Source organism: Drosophila navojoa, chromosome 5 (assembly GCF_054131105.1).
Source record: "Drosophila navojoa isolate 15081-1374.11 chromosome 5, UAZ_NAV_1.0, whole genome shotgun sequence".
NCBI lineage: Eukaryota > Metazoa > Arthropoda > Insecta > Diptera > Drosophilidae > Drosophila > Drosophila navojoa.
In genome coordinates, this window is record NC_142893.1 from 238,631 (window position 1) to 254,626 (window position 15,996).

Here is a 15,996-nt window from a genome sequence, read left to right on the forward strand (position 1 = left end):
TATTCTATAGTACATACATATTTATATACATTGAGATAAAAATATATACGATTTGCAAGTTTTAATAAAATACATTTTATTGTTGTGTTGACTATAAAAATATTTATAATCCATCTGTTTGCACTTATTATAAAAACAAATAATCGCATTGGTTGGTTACATATTACATATTTTAAGCATCGCAATTAACCAACTATAAAGTTTTTAATAAGACTCATTAAACTAATTCCAATTCATGATTATTTTTTAAACCTTTGCTTGCTTTTACTGTCCGCTGTCTTTTTGAACTTTTTCAACTGTCCCAGCTGCTTAGATTTATTTTTCAGTTTGTTTTCCTTTTTAATGGGCTTTCCTTCTAGCAATGGCAGCTCATCAATATCCACTCGGGGCGCCTGGGAAAGCTTCTTTGTTATTTTGGAGGTTGATTTCGCCTTCTGTCCATTTTCTTGCGGTGATGATTGTTCCTCGTTTTTCGAAGGTTTCTGTTTCTTATTGCCATTTGATTGTGGCGCCTGCTCTTTCGATTGGACCTTTGGGGAAGCTGTGGAGGATTCTTCTTCATTCTTTTTCGAAACAGGCAAAGTTCGCTCTGGCTTCGATTTGCTGGACACTTTGATGGGCTTTTCAAACACCTTAGCTACATATTTCGTTTTACTTTGCTCAAGCTTTTTCTTTTTTAAATCATGTTCTACGTCTGTAAGACTGGGCTTTCCAGCACGCTTTCCAAGGGCTTTTCGCCGTCCTTCAGTGGCTTCCGTTGCCTTCTCCTTAGTTTCTGCAGTATTCGATTCAGTCTGATCTGATGCAAGTGCTTCATCTAGCTGCTTCTCATCCGCTTCTTGTTGCTCCTTGGTGATAGGTATAGTATTGGAGAACTTTTTCAGTTTAGCTACAAAGAAGCCATCCATATTATTTGTATGTGGATAAAATCGCCTGCACAAATTTAAGCTGGGATGGTAGCGATGCTGCCGGAACTTGGTGAAACCAGGCTCACCAAAATCAATACCCAGGGGCACCAGCTTTACATTTCGCTTCTTGAGAGCATAATCAATGACCCATTCATTCTCCTCGGGCAAGACTGAACAAGTGGAGTACACAACATATCCGCCAGTGGAAGATTTGGCATCCACGCAATCAATAGCAGTAAGCAAAAGCTTGCGCTGTAAATTATAGCAACGCTGCACATCAATCTCTGATTTAGTCGTCTTAACACTCGGATCCTTGGAAACCACACCCGTGCCAGTACAAGGCGCATCGAGCAGTACGCGATCAAAGCCTGTCATTATATTTCTAAACTTGGTCGCATCCTCACAGCTGACAATAGCATTCACAATGCCCAACCGATGGAAATTGGCCACAACGGCCTTGATCCGATCCCTATTCGCATCGTTGGCAAATAACACTCCCGTGTTCTTCATAACAGCAGCTATATGTGATCCCTTGCCCCCAGGTGCAGAGCACATATCTAGCACTCGTTCATTCTCCTGCGGTGCCAATGCAATCACTGGCAGCATCGACGAAGCGCCCTGTATCATATAATGTCCAGCTAGATACTCGGGCGTGGCGCCCAGTGGAACTGTAGAATTAAATATAACAAGGCCCACGTTTGTCCACTTGCCTAATGGATCGAGATTGACACCTCGATTAATTAAGGCGCCAGCAAGATCTCGACGGCGTGTCTTTAGGGAATTTGTGCGTATAGTCAACGGACGCGCTACCTAATAAAGAAAAATAATTTATATATATACTATATATCAAATAGACTGATTTAAATTTCAAAAATTTATAGCCTACCTCTGAGGCCTCCAAATACTCCATAAGATCGCTCAACTTAAATATATCCATTAATTTGGACATGAGAAACTCATTGTAACTGTAGTACAAACATAGGTCCGAACGAAGCTGATCTACATATTCGCTGCGCGAGCGACCCTCCTGCCGATATTTTCCAAAGTCAGAGAGTACCTGAATAATGTCCTTAATGCGCTGTTGTACATCCTGTAAGGATAGCTCCTTGTCAGCGTCTTCTCCAGGCTCTGGTAAACGAAACACTTCCGACTGATCGACAGACATCTGCATCTCCTCCTGTGCCAATTTGTCATCTTGTTCCTGACGCTTTTTAAGTTTTTTGTTGGCACGCTCAATAGGCAACGTGTCATCATCATCATCATCATCATCATCATCCTCATCGTTTTCGTCATCATCATCTTCATTGTCCTCATTTTCATCTGTTTCCTGATCTTCATCGTCGTCATCAAAAAGATCGTCCAATTTACCAACTTGAGCTTCGTTATCGTCATCGATTGATTGCTCCTCTTCTCCATCTGTTTCATCATATGCCTCGTCGTTTTCAACTTCCTCATCTGAGTCACCTTCGAATTCATTCTCCGTCTCTTCTTTCTCTTGCAGATCCTCTAATTGTTGTTTCCTAGTTTTCTGTTGCTGCTTCGACTTTAACTTTAACCAATCTTTATTATCGTCCGTGAAACCATTTGACTTTTGTTTTTTGATTGGCACAAGTTGTGGCACTTCCTCGTCTGATGACTCCACCGGTTGCTGGGCCTCTGGTTCGCTGTCGCTCTCGCTGTGATACTCTTTTTGCTTACGGGGCTGTTGAGCGCGTTTATCCTTTGATTTAGCTTTCTGCACTAGCTTTTTTTGTTCCCGCTTGGCAACGCGCTGTTTTTGACGGTGTGACAATCTCTTATCCTCATCGTCGAGCGGCGCTGCAAATAAACATTTTTATATATTTGATCAATGAGATTAGCAGAGTTTTAAGTACCGAATGATTTCTTTGGGAACTTAGGCGGTCCCTGTTTGCGGGCCTTGCGACCAGGCCCTTTCTTTTGCTTTTCACTATATTCAGCTTTGCGTCCCATATTTTATTCCCTTTAATTCACGTTTCGCTACCGAAAAACGTTGTTTAAAAAATATATGCCTCCACGTGCAGTGCCGCTCACGGGCTTCTCAACACTGCTTGGCGAAAAGAAACTATCCGATATTCGAAACAATATATCGAACAAGTAACTATCGTCTCCTCCGAAATCCCAAAGAAATCTAATTTGATAATCTAATCACTTTAAAGAACAAGATGAAAACAAAACAATACTACAATTTAACTTTAAGCATATTCTCAATAAATAATCAAATTTCTGGAAAACCAACATCACAATCACAAAACGGAAAGATACCGCCACTAGCCATACAATTGGGTTCGGTCAGCTGTGTCTATGCGTTTTGCAGCACTGGCTATAATTAGTTGAAACATTAAATTGAATATAAAACCACTAACATAAACATGAGATATGTAAAAATGTAAAAATCCTCAGGCAATCAGTACTACAGAGGCAAACAGATATGGATATAGCCAGCATTGAGCTCAGCGTGGAAGCGCTCATTGGCTCGCTGGTGGCCCTGAGCATGCTTTTCATCTTCTGTCGCAGCATTTTAACGGAAGATGTTGTCATTTGCATATCGGGCAAAACACGTCATAGTTGGAAATCAATAAAAATCATTGAACAGGTACGTGTAAAAAAGTTCATGCGTACTTATTACTATTATATAGCTATCACATCGTAGGCCTGCTTTTGTAATGTGTGTGAGATTCTATTGACACCGTCTGCTGGTCTCTTCTGCGACTGTTGTGGCCTTTGCACGCACTCGGAGCCAACATGTCAAAGGCAAGCCGACTCTCGCTATCGCTGCAAAGACAAATGGCTAAGAAATACGAATGCAGTGCGTCATTTATGGGTCCGCGGCAATTTGCCAATGAATTACAGCTGCTCGGGGTGCGGGCATGAAGCTGAACAGGATCATAGTAGCAGTTCGGGACCAGGTCTATTTGGCTGGCGATGTGCCTGGTGTCAACGTTGTTACCACGACACCTGCTACAAGAAAGTGGATATCAAAGGTGAATGCGACTTTGGCGAGTTTCGGGACATGATATATCCGCCCTATAGCATTGTAGCAGCCAGGACACGTGAATCTGTACGTTTGCATCTCGCAGGCATTAAGCCACCTGATATTGAAAACTGGGAGCCATTAATTGTTATAGCCAATACAAAATCTGGGAGCAGCACGGCCGCAAATGTTTTATCGCTATTGCGTGGTTATCTGCATCCAATGCAGGTGATGGAGCTGGGTACACGCGGACCGCATGATGCACTCCAGTGGGCAGCTAAAACGAGTCCACGCCCTTGTCGTATTTTAGTTGCCGGTGGCGATGGAACAATCGGCTGGGTGCTTAACACCATCTACACCCTAAACATAAAACCTCAACCATCTGTGGCTATCATGCCACTGGGCACTGGAAACGATTTGTCGCGTGTTTTGGGCTGGGGCGCTGAGCCGCCTTCAGTGCTCGATCCTCTGCAGATACTGCGAAACATAAGACGTGCCAAATCCGTAAATCTTGATAGATATGATCTTCAAATTGAAAAGCTGCACTATCGTCTTCCCATCCAAATGCAGCCCTTGAAGACCATACACGTATACAACTATTTCAGCGTGGGAGTCGACGCATACATCACCTACAATTTTCATAAGACACGCGAATCTCGATTTTATCTGCTCAGCAGTCGAATTTTTAACAAGGTAATACAACACCTAATTACATCTCTTTTAAGATTTTTTATAGTCGTTTATACCCTCATAGCTGCTGTACTTCACGTTTGGTACACATCAGGTCATGCAGCCGGACTGCGAACGCATTGATAAGAAACTAGAACTTCATCTAGACAACAAGCTAGTCGAACTGCCGGAGTTGCAATCGTTGGTGTTCCTAAATATTGATTCCTGGGGAGCCGGTTGCAAACTATGCGAGCTGAGCAACTCGAATGGCGAAACTCGCATCGTGAACTCCATTTCTGATGGTATGATGGAAGTATTTGGCATAGTCTCCTCCTTCCACATTGCTCAGCTGCAGTGCAACATAAGTAAACCTGTGCGCATTGGCCAGGCCAAGCAGATAAGGGTATGAAACCAATGGCCCACCAGGCTTTTTGATTGATATACTCTAATATTTGATTGCAGCTACGAGTGAATGGGACGGTACCCATGCAGGCCGATGGCGAGCCCTGGATGCAGGCGCCGGCAGAAATACGCCTGCAGTCACGCAGCCAAGCTCGTGTACTGAGAGCGGAGCCCGAAGCCCACCAAATGCAGTAATCCTAAAAGACACCTCTGTCTATGCAACGTAGATGGATTGATTGCTGTATGAAATTGTACTTAACTCTTCTCTACTATAATCTACGGTGTTTTGTCCCATTGAAGCTAACCAAAGCAAGTTATTTTAGATCGTAGTTAGCCAAACATACATTTTTGAAATTTTGTGGATATAGTTAATTCAGATACTAGTTGGAATTAATCGAAATATAAAAAGCTCCGAGGTGTTTGACTTTAAAAAGCATGCAACTTTATTCTTCTCATGTTATTTTGTTAAATGTTCGACTGGTGCTTAACATGCATATAAGCATAACATTTGGGATTTGTTTATTTGTAGTTTATCGAAAGGCGGGTAATAAACGAAAGCAACGATGTTCCTGCGTTCCAGCGCCTTAGAGCATTGTCAGCTCCATGATGGCATTTACGATGTCGTTCTTGTTGTTCTTCAGCGCCTTTATGGCCTTTCCACGCGTCGTATTCGCCTGCGTTATAACTAACTCAATGTCCTTCTCATCGACGTCCGTTCCGTCGACCTCTTCCTCATCTTCCTCGGCGATTGGAGCCACTGATGTAGTGGCACCTACGCTGTCAGAAGCGAGAGGTCCTTCTGGCGCCTTGAACTTCTCAGCAGCTGCCACTTGAGCCTGCTGTGACAAGTCCTCGATCTTAGCCTCACCGAAAACAATGTAGGTATCGCTGTGGGGGTTCTTGTACACATCCGGATTATTGATGACGAACAAGATATTCTTCGACTTGCGAATGGTCACGCGGTTAACTCCTTGAATCTGCTTCAGACCAAGTTTTAGCATGATTTTGCGCGCCTTCTTCTCTCCGCGCGACTGCTTTGCCTTCGATACCATATCAATGGGCAAACCCGTGGCACCGCCGCCCAGTTGTGTGGTTCCGATTTCGGCCTCCTCCAATTCGGGAATCATATCCGAATCGCTCTCGCTGCCATCATCCTCAACGCGCACATCCCCATCCTCCGGTTGCTTCGCCTCCGCGGAGGTCGAAGGTGCTTCGTTTTTGATTTCAGTTAGCTCGGGCATTTTTACCTATCAAATGAAAAAAAAAAAAAAGAACAATACTATTCATTTTCTGTGTTTTATAATCAGCCGGTGATGAGGTGCATTTTTCTCATTGATTTTTCGAGATTCATTTTATCTTTATTTTTGTTATAATTGCATAAAATATATACAAAATATTATAGTTAAATTTCTTCTCTTCTTTGCTCAATTTTCAATTCATACTTTTAAGACGTGATGTCAGCTTAAATTAATAATTATTTACCTATAAAAAGCGGGTGCAACACGGAATCGCAAAACGTTTTTAGAGAAAAGAAATATTGCCACCTGGTCGCAAAAATGGCATAGTCATTGTAGTGGCAACATAAATTCAATTCTAACCCGAAAGTCGATAGCTATGCAATCGAAATGGTATCGCAAACTGCTTGAAGCTGCATGATATGACACTTGGCACGTCAATAATTGCTTTGCAATATGTCAATAGATCAAAGACCGTGCTCAACTATGAGCTACTAATTACCATACATGTAAACTATGCATACACATAACAAGCGAACTAATAACTGTAATTACTACACAATTTCCAATTAAACTGTATAAACAACATTGATATTCCAGCCATAATTACAGTTTTACAAGTAAAGCCTGTGGAAAGGGTTAAAATAACACAATTACGAAGGGCAGTTGTGCCCATACAGGATCCAGCCTACAAATTACTAAAGGAGGCGTGTCAATTGCTGGGTAAACATTGGACAGCTTCACGTTATGAGCTGATGTTGCGGTTAACTGCGAACACATGTTCGACACTGCCGCTCGAATATAAGCCATGAATTGTAATGGTTATTAAATTTGTATTAGGCGAAGGATATAATTTAGGGGCTTATAAGCATAGACGTAAACTCGTATACACGAAAGCTCAAGAAAAAAAAAAGTGTTATCATCAGCGGTTCGAATAGGAGACATATGAGAAATATACATATGTATGTATGTATATTCCAAGCCAATCAGATTGAAAATGGCTTAATGCACAGCACTGATCATATCATCATCATATACATTGATACATTGATGCACTCACAGTTGATGCAGTTGTAATTGTTTGTGTTTTATTTTGTGCGCATTTTTGAGCGCTGCAAACGAGTCGCAAATATGTGAAGTATTCAAAACAATTTGTCAGTAAATAATTTCGATATTCATCTGTATCTGTACTTGTGTGATGCCCCCACTACATACATACACACTTATATAGACAACATCCCGGGTGTCAACAGCGCCCTGATTTATTTGAGCGCATGAAACGCTTCGTTGCATTTCGTTAATTTGTCCGTTTTCCGCAGAAGGAAGAAACAGCAAGCAGCAAGCAGCAACATCTACATACATATATATTACACATACACATGTGCAGCAAACACAAAATATCTTTATGCAAGCTCTATGCCAAATAAACTTGAATCAACGCCAAATGAAAATCACAGACCTGTTTATCATTATAACAATAATCGCCGACAAGGCGCATAATTATATTTTAATTTATGCCCAATGCAAACAAAATATTGCGATTTAAAGCGCTCATAAAATATTTCAGACACTCAAACGTGACCAAATGCTATTTAATTACCTACAAACGCTTGATTTTTTTTATGTTGCCAAAATTTTGGTCAATTATGGCCAATTTAAGTCACAAATGCAAATTGACAAACGTGTTAAATGTGGCTCGCATAACAAATTAACACTGAAGGCGGAACTTGGTATATCTGAGAGCAATTAAGATGAGATGAGAAGAGAACTCTAGCAAATTACTCGTCAAACTGATAAAGTCATGAATTCCCTGAAAGTGGTATCTTAAAGTTAATTGATACTCATATTCAATTGATTTTGCCTAGTATAGGCAGGTGCTTGCCCTACCTGTACTCACGTAATCAAACCCTACTGCCGGCTAATATGCCACCTGAGAGTTAGCTATGTTGCCCACGCCATGGCATAAGCACAGCTAAGGAACTGCTAACAGAGCCATATCGATATTGTCTTTATTCATGGTTAGTCTGATTGCCGCATGCATCAAGAAGTAAGCAATTAGAGGCTCTTGTATATGTCCCCGGGTGTGTGGCTCCAAGAACAACCCCAAACACAAATAGAAAACAGACAAGCTCAACCGGTTTGACAGCAATTAGCGCACAGCCAATCAGAGGCACCCAGAGCTCTCACACAGCGCGCCATATTGGTCATTAACGAGGCGGAGCTAGTTCGTGCTTGCTCTCTCTCGCTCACACTCGCATCGATTGTATGTGTGCAGTGGTTGTTTTCGACTGGGCAAGTGAGCGGCGAGCTGTGAGCTGTGCATGCGGCAGCATTGGCTTTCATTTACGCGCAGATCTTTGAACGGTTCACTGCGTCACGTGTCGCGCGTCTTGAGCAATTTTAAAGCGAGAAAACGAAACCGAAGTTGATAATGCAAAACGAGCATACGGCGCTGTTGCCACCGCCGCCGGTAGAGAGCAGCAGCAAGCTGATCAGTAAACCGTTGCCGAAACCCTTCTCTATAGAAAGTCTGATTGCGAATCAATCAACCGCCGCTGTTTCTGCTGACAATGCTGATCAAGAACAGGAACAGGAGAGAAAACACGAGCGAGAACGGGAAAGGCAACTGGAACGCGATAGCAACCGAGCGCAGGAAATGGAAAAGGATAACAGTCGAGAGCTTAATGCACGTGCTATGCTGGGCCTGACACAGTTCCCACTTTACAATCCCTGGCTGCATGGCTACTTTGCCCAGAATCATGAACGGCTCTCACATATAATTGCCGGCGGCGGTGGCGGTGGTACTGGCGGCGGTTACCCAGGTGCGCCGTTTGCCGGCAAGGAGCCACAGCCACAACCACAGTCACATGCCTTGGACAGCCTCAGCCTCAGTCCGACAAAGCCCAATGAGCTACCTCTGCCTCATCCGCTGGACACTCGGTTCCTGCCCTTCAACGCCGCTGCAGCCGCCGCTGCTGCAGCAGCTGCTGCTGCCGCTCCTTCGGATCTAAACTATCGCCGCCTCGCGGAACTCATGAATCAGGACTATGTGCACAGTCTGAGCGTACATGCCAGACTCCAGCACATGGCTGAGAGTCAACATCAGCATCAGCATCATCATCAGTCCATGGGTCTGGTCCCGAACCAACAGGAGCCATCGCCACCCCAGCCATCATCGCCATCGAAATCAACTAGTCCTGCGGAGCCGGCTGTCGATGTAGGCATGGACGAGGATTTCGAATGCAGTGGTGATTCCTGCAGCGATATCAGTCTCACCATGTCGCCCCAAAACTACGGTACGGAGCTCGAAAAGAGTCGCAATGGAGGTAGGTAGCGAAGCTGAAACTAAGCAAATAATTTATTAAGCTTAAAAACAAATCAAATGTTATATTTGTTGGATTAATATTAGGCTAATAAGCTACTTTATAGTCTGAAGTACCTCTGATACAAGTTGACCTGTATTTGTTTTTTTCCGGGGTTGAATCTGATAAATATGAAGTTATGCATTGGAATGCTCACACATCACTTTAAGAGTAATATTTGCCTTATATAAAATAAGTATTAAGGACCTGCCGATGTCTACAGCAACTAGATCTTTATATGTAGATAATCGTATATTCTTATTGCGTGTTTAACCTATGGTAAGAATAATTTATTATTTTAAGGCACCCTAAAATAAGAAATGGGAGCCTTTTACTGCACTAACGAAACGAATATTGCAAGCTTCTATTACTGTTTCTCCATTTCGACAAGACAAGCTTCATTTACTTCTTCTCCTTGTAGTCGGTCTAAAGTGGTTTTGTCATGGTAATTAAAATGAGGCAGTCAAGTCATAGACAAAATTAGCATAAAACGCATTTACGACCCAATGTTTGATGTCAATCAAAAGCTGCAAAGTTCTCCGAGGACAACCAGAGAGCAAGAAAGAGAGAGAGATAGAAAGAGAGACAGAGAGAGAAAAAGAGGGAGAATAACAATAGCATCAAAAATGGAGCTGACATTTTGACAAACGTAACGATTTAGTCATTGAAATGGAATGGAAGAGAAAAGTTTTAGTAAACCACATCGCCACGACTTCTTCTGTCTGCGGTCTCCTCTGCAGAAGTTAGGCGAAACGAATCGGTGTACACAGTGAAATATAATGTATTCATAACTGAATTTCATATGATGTTGGGGTGCGATGCACAGCACGGCTCTCAACAATGATCTACCCCCGCCGTGAAAATAAATCAGTGACAGGGCAGACGATGGGCATATTTGAAGCGTGTAAGTGTTAAAAAAGCGTTTAAGCGTTAACCAAAATAATCAGGCATCTCAAAGGGGATGAACGGGCTAAACAGCACTCCTTCACTCGAACGTGGTCATTCTCTGCCTCTCTCTCTCTCCCTCTTTTTGTCTTCCTCCCACTCATACTCGCTCACTCAGTTGGCTTAGGTCACAAATTGCAGTTTGCTGTTGTGGCTGGAATGGCTTGGAAGGGGCTCACACATGTATCCAGTTATAGTTAAATATGTTTGCCACAAATGTTATGACACAGTCCATTTACGACAGAAGTCGCAATCGGTGTCAGAGTCTGAAGTTCGTTAAGTAGTGTTAATGGGGATGCGCATCTAATCTTCGAAAGCTCAAGTCATTTGGGAAATGAATTGGTAATAAGATACTTTAAGTAATTGTTCATTGATTTTTAAACGGAAATGATTTTATTCACGGCTTTCTCCAAATTATTATATTATGTGCTATTTTTTCTCGTTTCGTAGCCTATACAAACTCGGACAGTGAGGATTGCAGCGATGACGAGGGCAGTCATTCGCGCCATGAAGCCGGCGGCAAGGAGTCACAGAGCGGGGGCAGCAATAGCTCTTCCAAATCTCGCCGGCGACGCACAGCCTTCACGTCGGAGCAGTTGCTCGAACTGGAACGCGAATTCCACGCTAAAAAGTATCTTAGCCTAACGGAGCGCAGTCAAATAGCCACAAGTCTGAAATTGAGTGAAGTTCAGGTATGTTGACGATCCACTATAAAAAGTATATTACATATACATACATTATACAAAATTGAAGTATAACATTTTCTTAATTTTTCTCTCTTGTCGATATCATACGTTATATTAACTGTCCATGTGTCTGTTCTGCTTCTCCCACCTTATTTTGGTCTAGGTTAAAATCTGGTTTCAAAATCGTCGCGCTAAATGGAAACGCGTTAAGGCCGGACTCACGTCTCATGGCTTGGGTCGAAATGGCGGTTCGAGCGGCACCAAAATTGTGGTGCCCATACCAGTGCATGTGAATCGCTTTGCGGTGCGCTCGCAGCACCAGCAGCTGGAGAAAATGTGCCTAAGCGGGCCCAAACCGGATCTGCGCAAGAAACTGCCAACGGAAGCGATCAGCGGCTTTGAAAAGTTCAATGCCAGCGCTGTTGGCTCTGCCTCGACTGTCGGTGTGGGCGTCGGAGTGGGCGTGACCATGGGTGTGGGCATGCCACCGATTGGTCCTGCTGCTGCTTCGCTCGCCCTAGCGCGCAGTATATACTGAAGGAGCCAAATAATAATATATTCGTTATTCGAATAACATATTCGTTAAAATTTATTGCTGTACATAATATATGTCCCTCCCCCTAGAATTTGGCTTAAGTATAGAAACAAACTTTTGTAAATAAACACACAATTTAATTCGAGCGAAACTCTAGATTTAAATTTAATCACTTGACAATTCTTCAATAGCTTGACAACATTACTCAGCCAGCACGAGCTGAACAACAGTTTCCGTTGATCTCCGCATAAACAATTAATATGACCCATCTTACTTCATCGATAGCTCTCATAAGAGCTGACCCCCCTCAAGCCTAGTGTGAGCGAGCGAGATAGTCTATTACTCTCAATATGCTTTTATGCACAATGCCCAATATTTTCCTGCAGTGTAGTTTTAAGCCTAGTGCGATCGAACGAGACAGCCTCTTTCTCTCTTTTGGTAAGTCTCGCAACAGCGCTTTCAAGTGTATGTATTTGTGATGTTTATGTATGTGCTTGAAGCAATGATTCTCTTTTAAAAGAGGAGCAATGCAGCCTTGTGCATAGTGCGGTTGAGCGAGAGAGCCTCTCTTTTAAAAAGTCTCGCAACTGCGCTCTCAAATTCTTCCCTCATATGCAACATTGCACATTTTAAAAGCGTCAACATACATACATGTATATGTGTTCCTATATACACATAGAATATCTCATTTTCTCGTGGCAATTTCAATTTCAACAGAGAACTTTTTAAAATCAACAATGCACACATATGCACGCACGTTCTCATGCGACTACATACGTACATGTACTTTTGTGTGTGTGTTGTGCTAGCTCGAGTGATGAACAGTGCTCGTTAAATTATCTAGTTGAGCTGCTTAAGGACCTAAATACTGCTAATAATTCACTGGTAACCAGTGCAATAAATTCCTGGCTATCGGTGCACGCCTCCAAGCTGACAAAATCAGTTCCCAGTTGCCCATTTATTCTGGACCACTTAAGGGCCAAAACAAAATTTGGTGTCAATTGGAACAATTAAACTGCCAATTTGTGCGATTTAACACGGCAGGCCCCGAAGGCAAAATGTTGTTGAGCCTTTTCCCAGTTCGTCGTGTGACTAATTTTTGTAATTTAACGCACCAAATTGTCGCAAATACAGACAGACTGAGAGTGAGAGTGAGTGTGAGAGAGAAAGAGGGAATGAGTTTGTGTGAGATTTGATAGCGACTACTCCTCACGGCCATATCAAACAATCACTCCAGGTGTCTCACGTGTCACGCCTCTTCACAGAGAGCGAGAGAAAGGAGGGCTCACACATGGTGAGTTATTAGTTTTGTAATGTTCAGCCCTGAGCCCTCTCCCTCAGCCTTCAGCTTCTCTCTCTCCCTCTCTCTGTGTATGTGTGTGTGAATTGTTAATTGCATTAGCGACTTATTGGCTGCGACAATTGACTTTTGTTTGCAGAGTAACCAAAAAAAAAAAAACAGCATATTGGTGACGAGTGCGCACGACTACATAATACTCGTTCATAATCACAATTTTGTACATTTTACATTGTACTTCCCATAGCCAATTCGCAGTCATCTCTGTGTCAAATATAATCCAAGATAGCGGATATCCCGATTCATATAGCCCTAGGAATTCACATCCGAGAAAAAGAATTACTATTATATGTAGCGATTTTAAAGTCTCAGGCGGAACTCAATATGCTCACCTTATTTACTTCATGAGCGAGTATCGTGTATGTGTGGCTCTAACCACCCTGTAAATGGGAAGTTCTATGGCCAGGCACCCTTCTGGTATTATTGTATTGTTGAATGCGTCTGTCGTACCGATGCTCGGCAGCTCACTGCTCGTTTCGTTTGCAGTTTTATGTTGGGACACGCCTCCAAGCATGAGTTTTTATTATTGTAACACTTAGACAAGGAATTTTTGGGTGCCGGCTGCGAGAATACAACAACTGCTACAGCTACTGCTATCGCTACTGCTACTGCTCTTTTCAACTTTTTAGGGGTATTCGAAATCACAAATTGCGGCAAATGAACAAAGTATCACTGGCTGCTAACGATGCTGATGCGGAGTGGATGTGTTTTGCTTGGCTGCGGTGACTACAGAGTGAGCTATAATGAAAGAATCAATGAAATACTCAAGGACAAAAGAGATTCGCATGAGACAGAAGATTTCTACATTTGCTATTTGAGTTTATATTAGCAATAAATGGTTTTCATAGAACCTCGTTCAAAGTTCAGTGTAGCCCCTTTGGGGTACATTCTGGGTCTGTCTGGCCGGATCTGCATCTGTAAAGCTTCGGTTGTAAATTATTTCACCATTAATTACGTCCGGATTTGTGTCGCTTTAAACAGTTAAACAGCCATAATGCACCACGTTAAAAATCACTTAAAACTTATGTAAAAGTAACCCCGAACAGGACATGTAGTCCGTGTTCTCACCCAGCGCATTTTGTATGCTCTACACATATATCCCTAAAGCTCTATTAAAGGACTTATTTCGATTATAAGTACTGGTCTGAGGGTTATCTGAAGGTTATCTTCAGTCCACTTTCATCTCGCTACATCTGACAGCACATTCAAATATACTTATCGCCAGCCCAGTTAACGAGTTTGCCTAGAAAGTCCGTATGACCACGATTTGAAAATATATCTGCAGAAACTATTAGGAAGCAACATTTTGGCAAAAGTCGGCAACAGGAAATCTGTTGGCATAGCCGCCGCGTGGAAAGAAAAGGGGGTCATAGTTGAATGCAGCGGGGGTCATAAATCAAATGCGAAATGCTCGCTGTCATAATTTGTCATAAGGCGTGGACACGCCCTCCATTTGCCTTCGGCCTTTTTTGTTTGAGCAGAAGCAGAGAATTGCTAGAGGTTGAAATTCGAAACATGTGGCTCATTTTTAAAACCTAAGATTTTGTTAGCAGTTTCGTTGTCCGTTGCCAGAGCGCCTAACTGAAAGCAACTTATTAACCAGAGATTGGGCATAGGAATTCTTTAATAACGGCTAGATTTGACCAGGAAATGGCTCTAGTGCCAACACTGATGCGGTGGGTAGTAACCAACAATCAGCAGTAGCAATTGCAATTGTAGAGGCCGCCCTGACGATCGCATTTGCTGCCCACTTTAGTTTGTATCTGTCAATCGGACTGTCAGTCGCCAATTCATTCCGGAGGGGACACGGAGTAGAGGCGGAAAGGGGGCAGCCGAAGACTCGTTTGCTAGGGTCTGTCACGGTCGTCGCTGAAGAAATTCTCTTGAAAACCGAAAAAAATGCACTCACGCACCTGAATCGCTAATCAGAGGAGCACCCAAGACCCGCAGCCCATCCACAGACTGTGGCGGCAATGCATTTTTTTCTTTATTCTTTTCTCTTTAATTTTTTTTCTGCTGTCTTGTGAATTAATTAATTACATTTTTATGATTTTATTAATTTCCCAACAAATATGAGATTGGGAACGTATTCGGGCATGTCTCGCCACCGTCTCTGTCTGCCTCTCCGACTCCCGCTCTCGTCGAGCCCTTCTCCGATTCCCATGGCTTATGGGCACGTACGCTGAGTTCGTAATATAATAATGAATGTAAATTGCCTCAATGAGCGATTTAATGTCTTAATACATTATTTACAATGCATGTTCATTATTGCCTGCCGCTGTTGCACCTAAACAATGCCACGCCCACACTCACTCAGGCTAAACGCCCCCGAACGAAGTGACCGACAATTGACATTTCCACAAACAATTTGAATATCTAATTATTACTCAAAGTAAATGCGATTCATGATGCCATTGTAATGGGAACAACAGCGGACTGAAGAAATGGATGAAAGCTTGACTATAAGGTACCCTGTAAGCATGATAGAATAAGAGAATCTCTCTGGCTTTGATAAATAGAGAGAGAGAGATTAGAATAGAAAAAGAGAAAGAAAAAGATCCAATGGTCATATATCTAGAAAAGTGAAAGACCAAGACATCTACAGAAACAACGCAAGATAGAGAAGGAGCATAACGAATATAAGAGAGAAGCGAAGCGACAGTGAGCACAATAAGACAGATATACATTTACGTAGAAATTAATTTGAGTAAACTGTGAATTATTATTGTTAATAAAAATACTCCTGGGGGCATTTGTTTACTAACGTTAATATATAAAGTAAAGGAAAATAAATAAAATCGATTGGCATTTTCACCGAATCATCATTCCTAATACGGAATGCATAATATAAAAGTTATATTCCGACATTTTCAAATTATGCTATACCCCTGATAACTATTTCATA

The 15,996-nt window shown here is 42.4% G+C and overlaps 4 protein-coding genes across 4 annotated transcripts; 2 read left to right on the plus strand and 2 right to left on the minus strand.

Annotated features, from left to right (window-relative positions):
* Positions 1 to 46: 46 nt before the first annotated feature.
* LOC108655132 (uncharacterized) lies at positions 47 to 2,993 on the minus strand. The gene is made up of 3 exons (XM_018106849.3): positions 2,783 to 2,993; positions 1,795 to 2,726; positions 47 to 1,718 (listed from the first exon to the last, which is right to left on the minus strand). Exons 1-3 carry the CDS (start codon positions 2,877 to 2,879, stop codon positions 240 to 242), a joined length of 2,508 nt encoding a protein of 835 aa, XP_017962338.1. The 5' UTR covers positions 2,880 to 2,993; the 3' UTR covers positions 47 to 239.
* A 261-nt stretch (positions 2,994 to 3,254) lies between these two features.
* Positions 3,255 to 5,404, plus strand: Dgkepsilon (diacylglycerol kinase epsilon). Its single transcript, XM_018106615.3, has 4 exons — positions 3,255 to 3,522; positions 3,580 to 4,593; positions 4,655 to 4,972; positions 5,032 to 5,404. Exons 1-4 carry the CDS (start codon positions 3,358 to 3,360, stop codon positions 5,164 to 5,166), a joined length of 1,632 nt encoding a protein of 543 aa, XP_017962104.1. The 5' UTR covers positions 3,255 to 3,357; the 3' UTR covers positions 5,167 to 5,404.
* Nacalpha (nascent polypeptide associated complex protein alpha subunit) lies at positions 5,391 to 6,470 on the minus strand. Its single transcript, XM_018106618.3, has 2 exons — positions 6,454 to 6,470; positions 5,391 to 6,218 (listed from the first exon to the last, which is right to left on the minus strand). The coding sequence occupies exon 2, from the start codon at positions 6,210 to 6,212 to the stop codon at positions 5,556 to 5,558; it is 657 nt and encodes a 218-aa protein (XP_017962107.1). The 5' UTR covers positions 6,213 to 6,218; positions 6,454 to 6,470; the 3' UTR covers positions 5,391 to 5,555.
* A 2,024-nt stretch (positions 6,471 to 8,494) lies between these two features.
* unpg (homeobox protein unplugged) lies at positions 8,495 to 11,877 on the plus strand. The gene is made up of 3 exons (XM_018106616.3): positions 8,495 to 9,532; positions 10,964 to 11,205; positions 11,363 to 11,877. The coding sequence occupies exons 1-3, from the start codon at positions 8,638 to 8,640 to the stop codon at positions 11,735 to 11,737; spliced, it is 1,512 nt and encodes a 503-aa protein (XP_017962105.1). The 5' UTR covers positions 8,495 to 8,637; the 3' UTR covers positions 11,738 to 11,877.
* Positions 11,878 to 15,996: the final 4,119 nt, after the last annotated feature.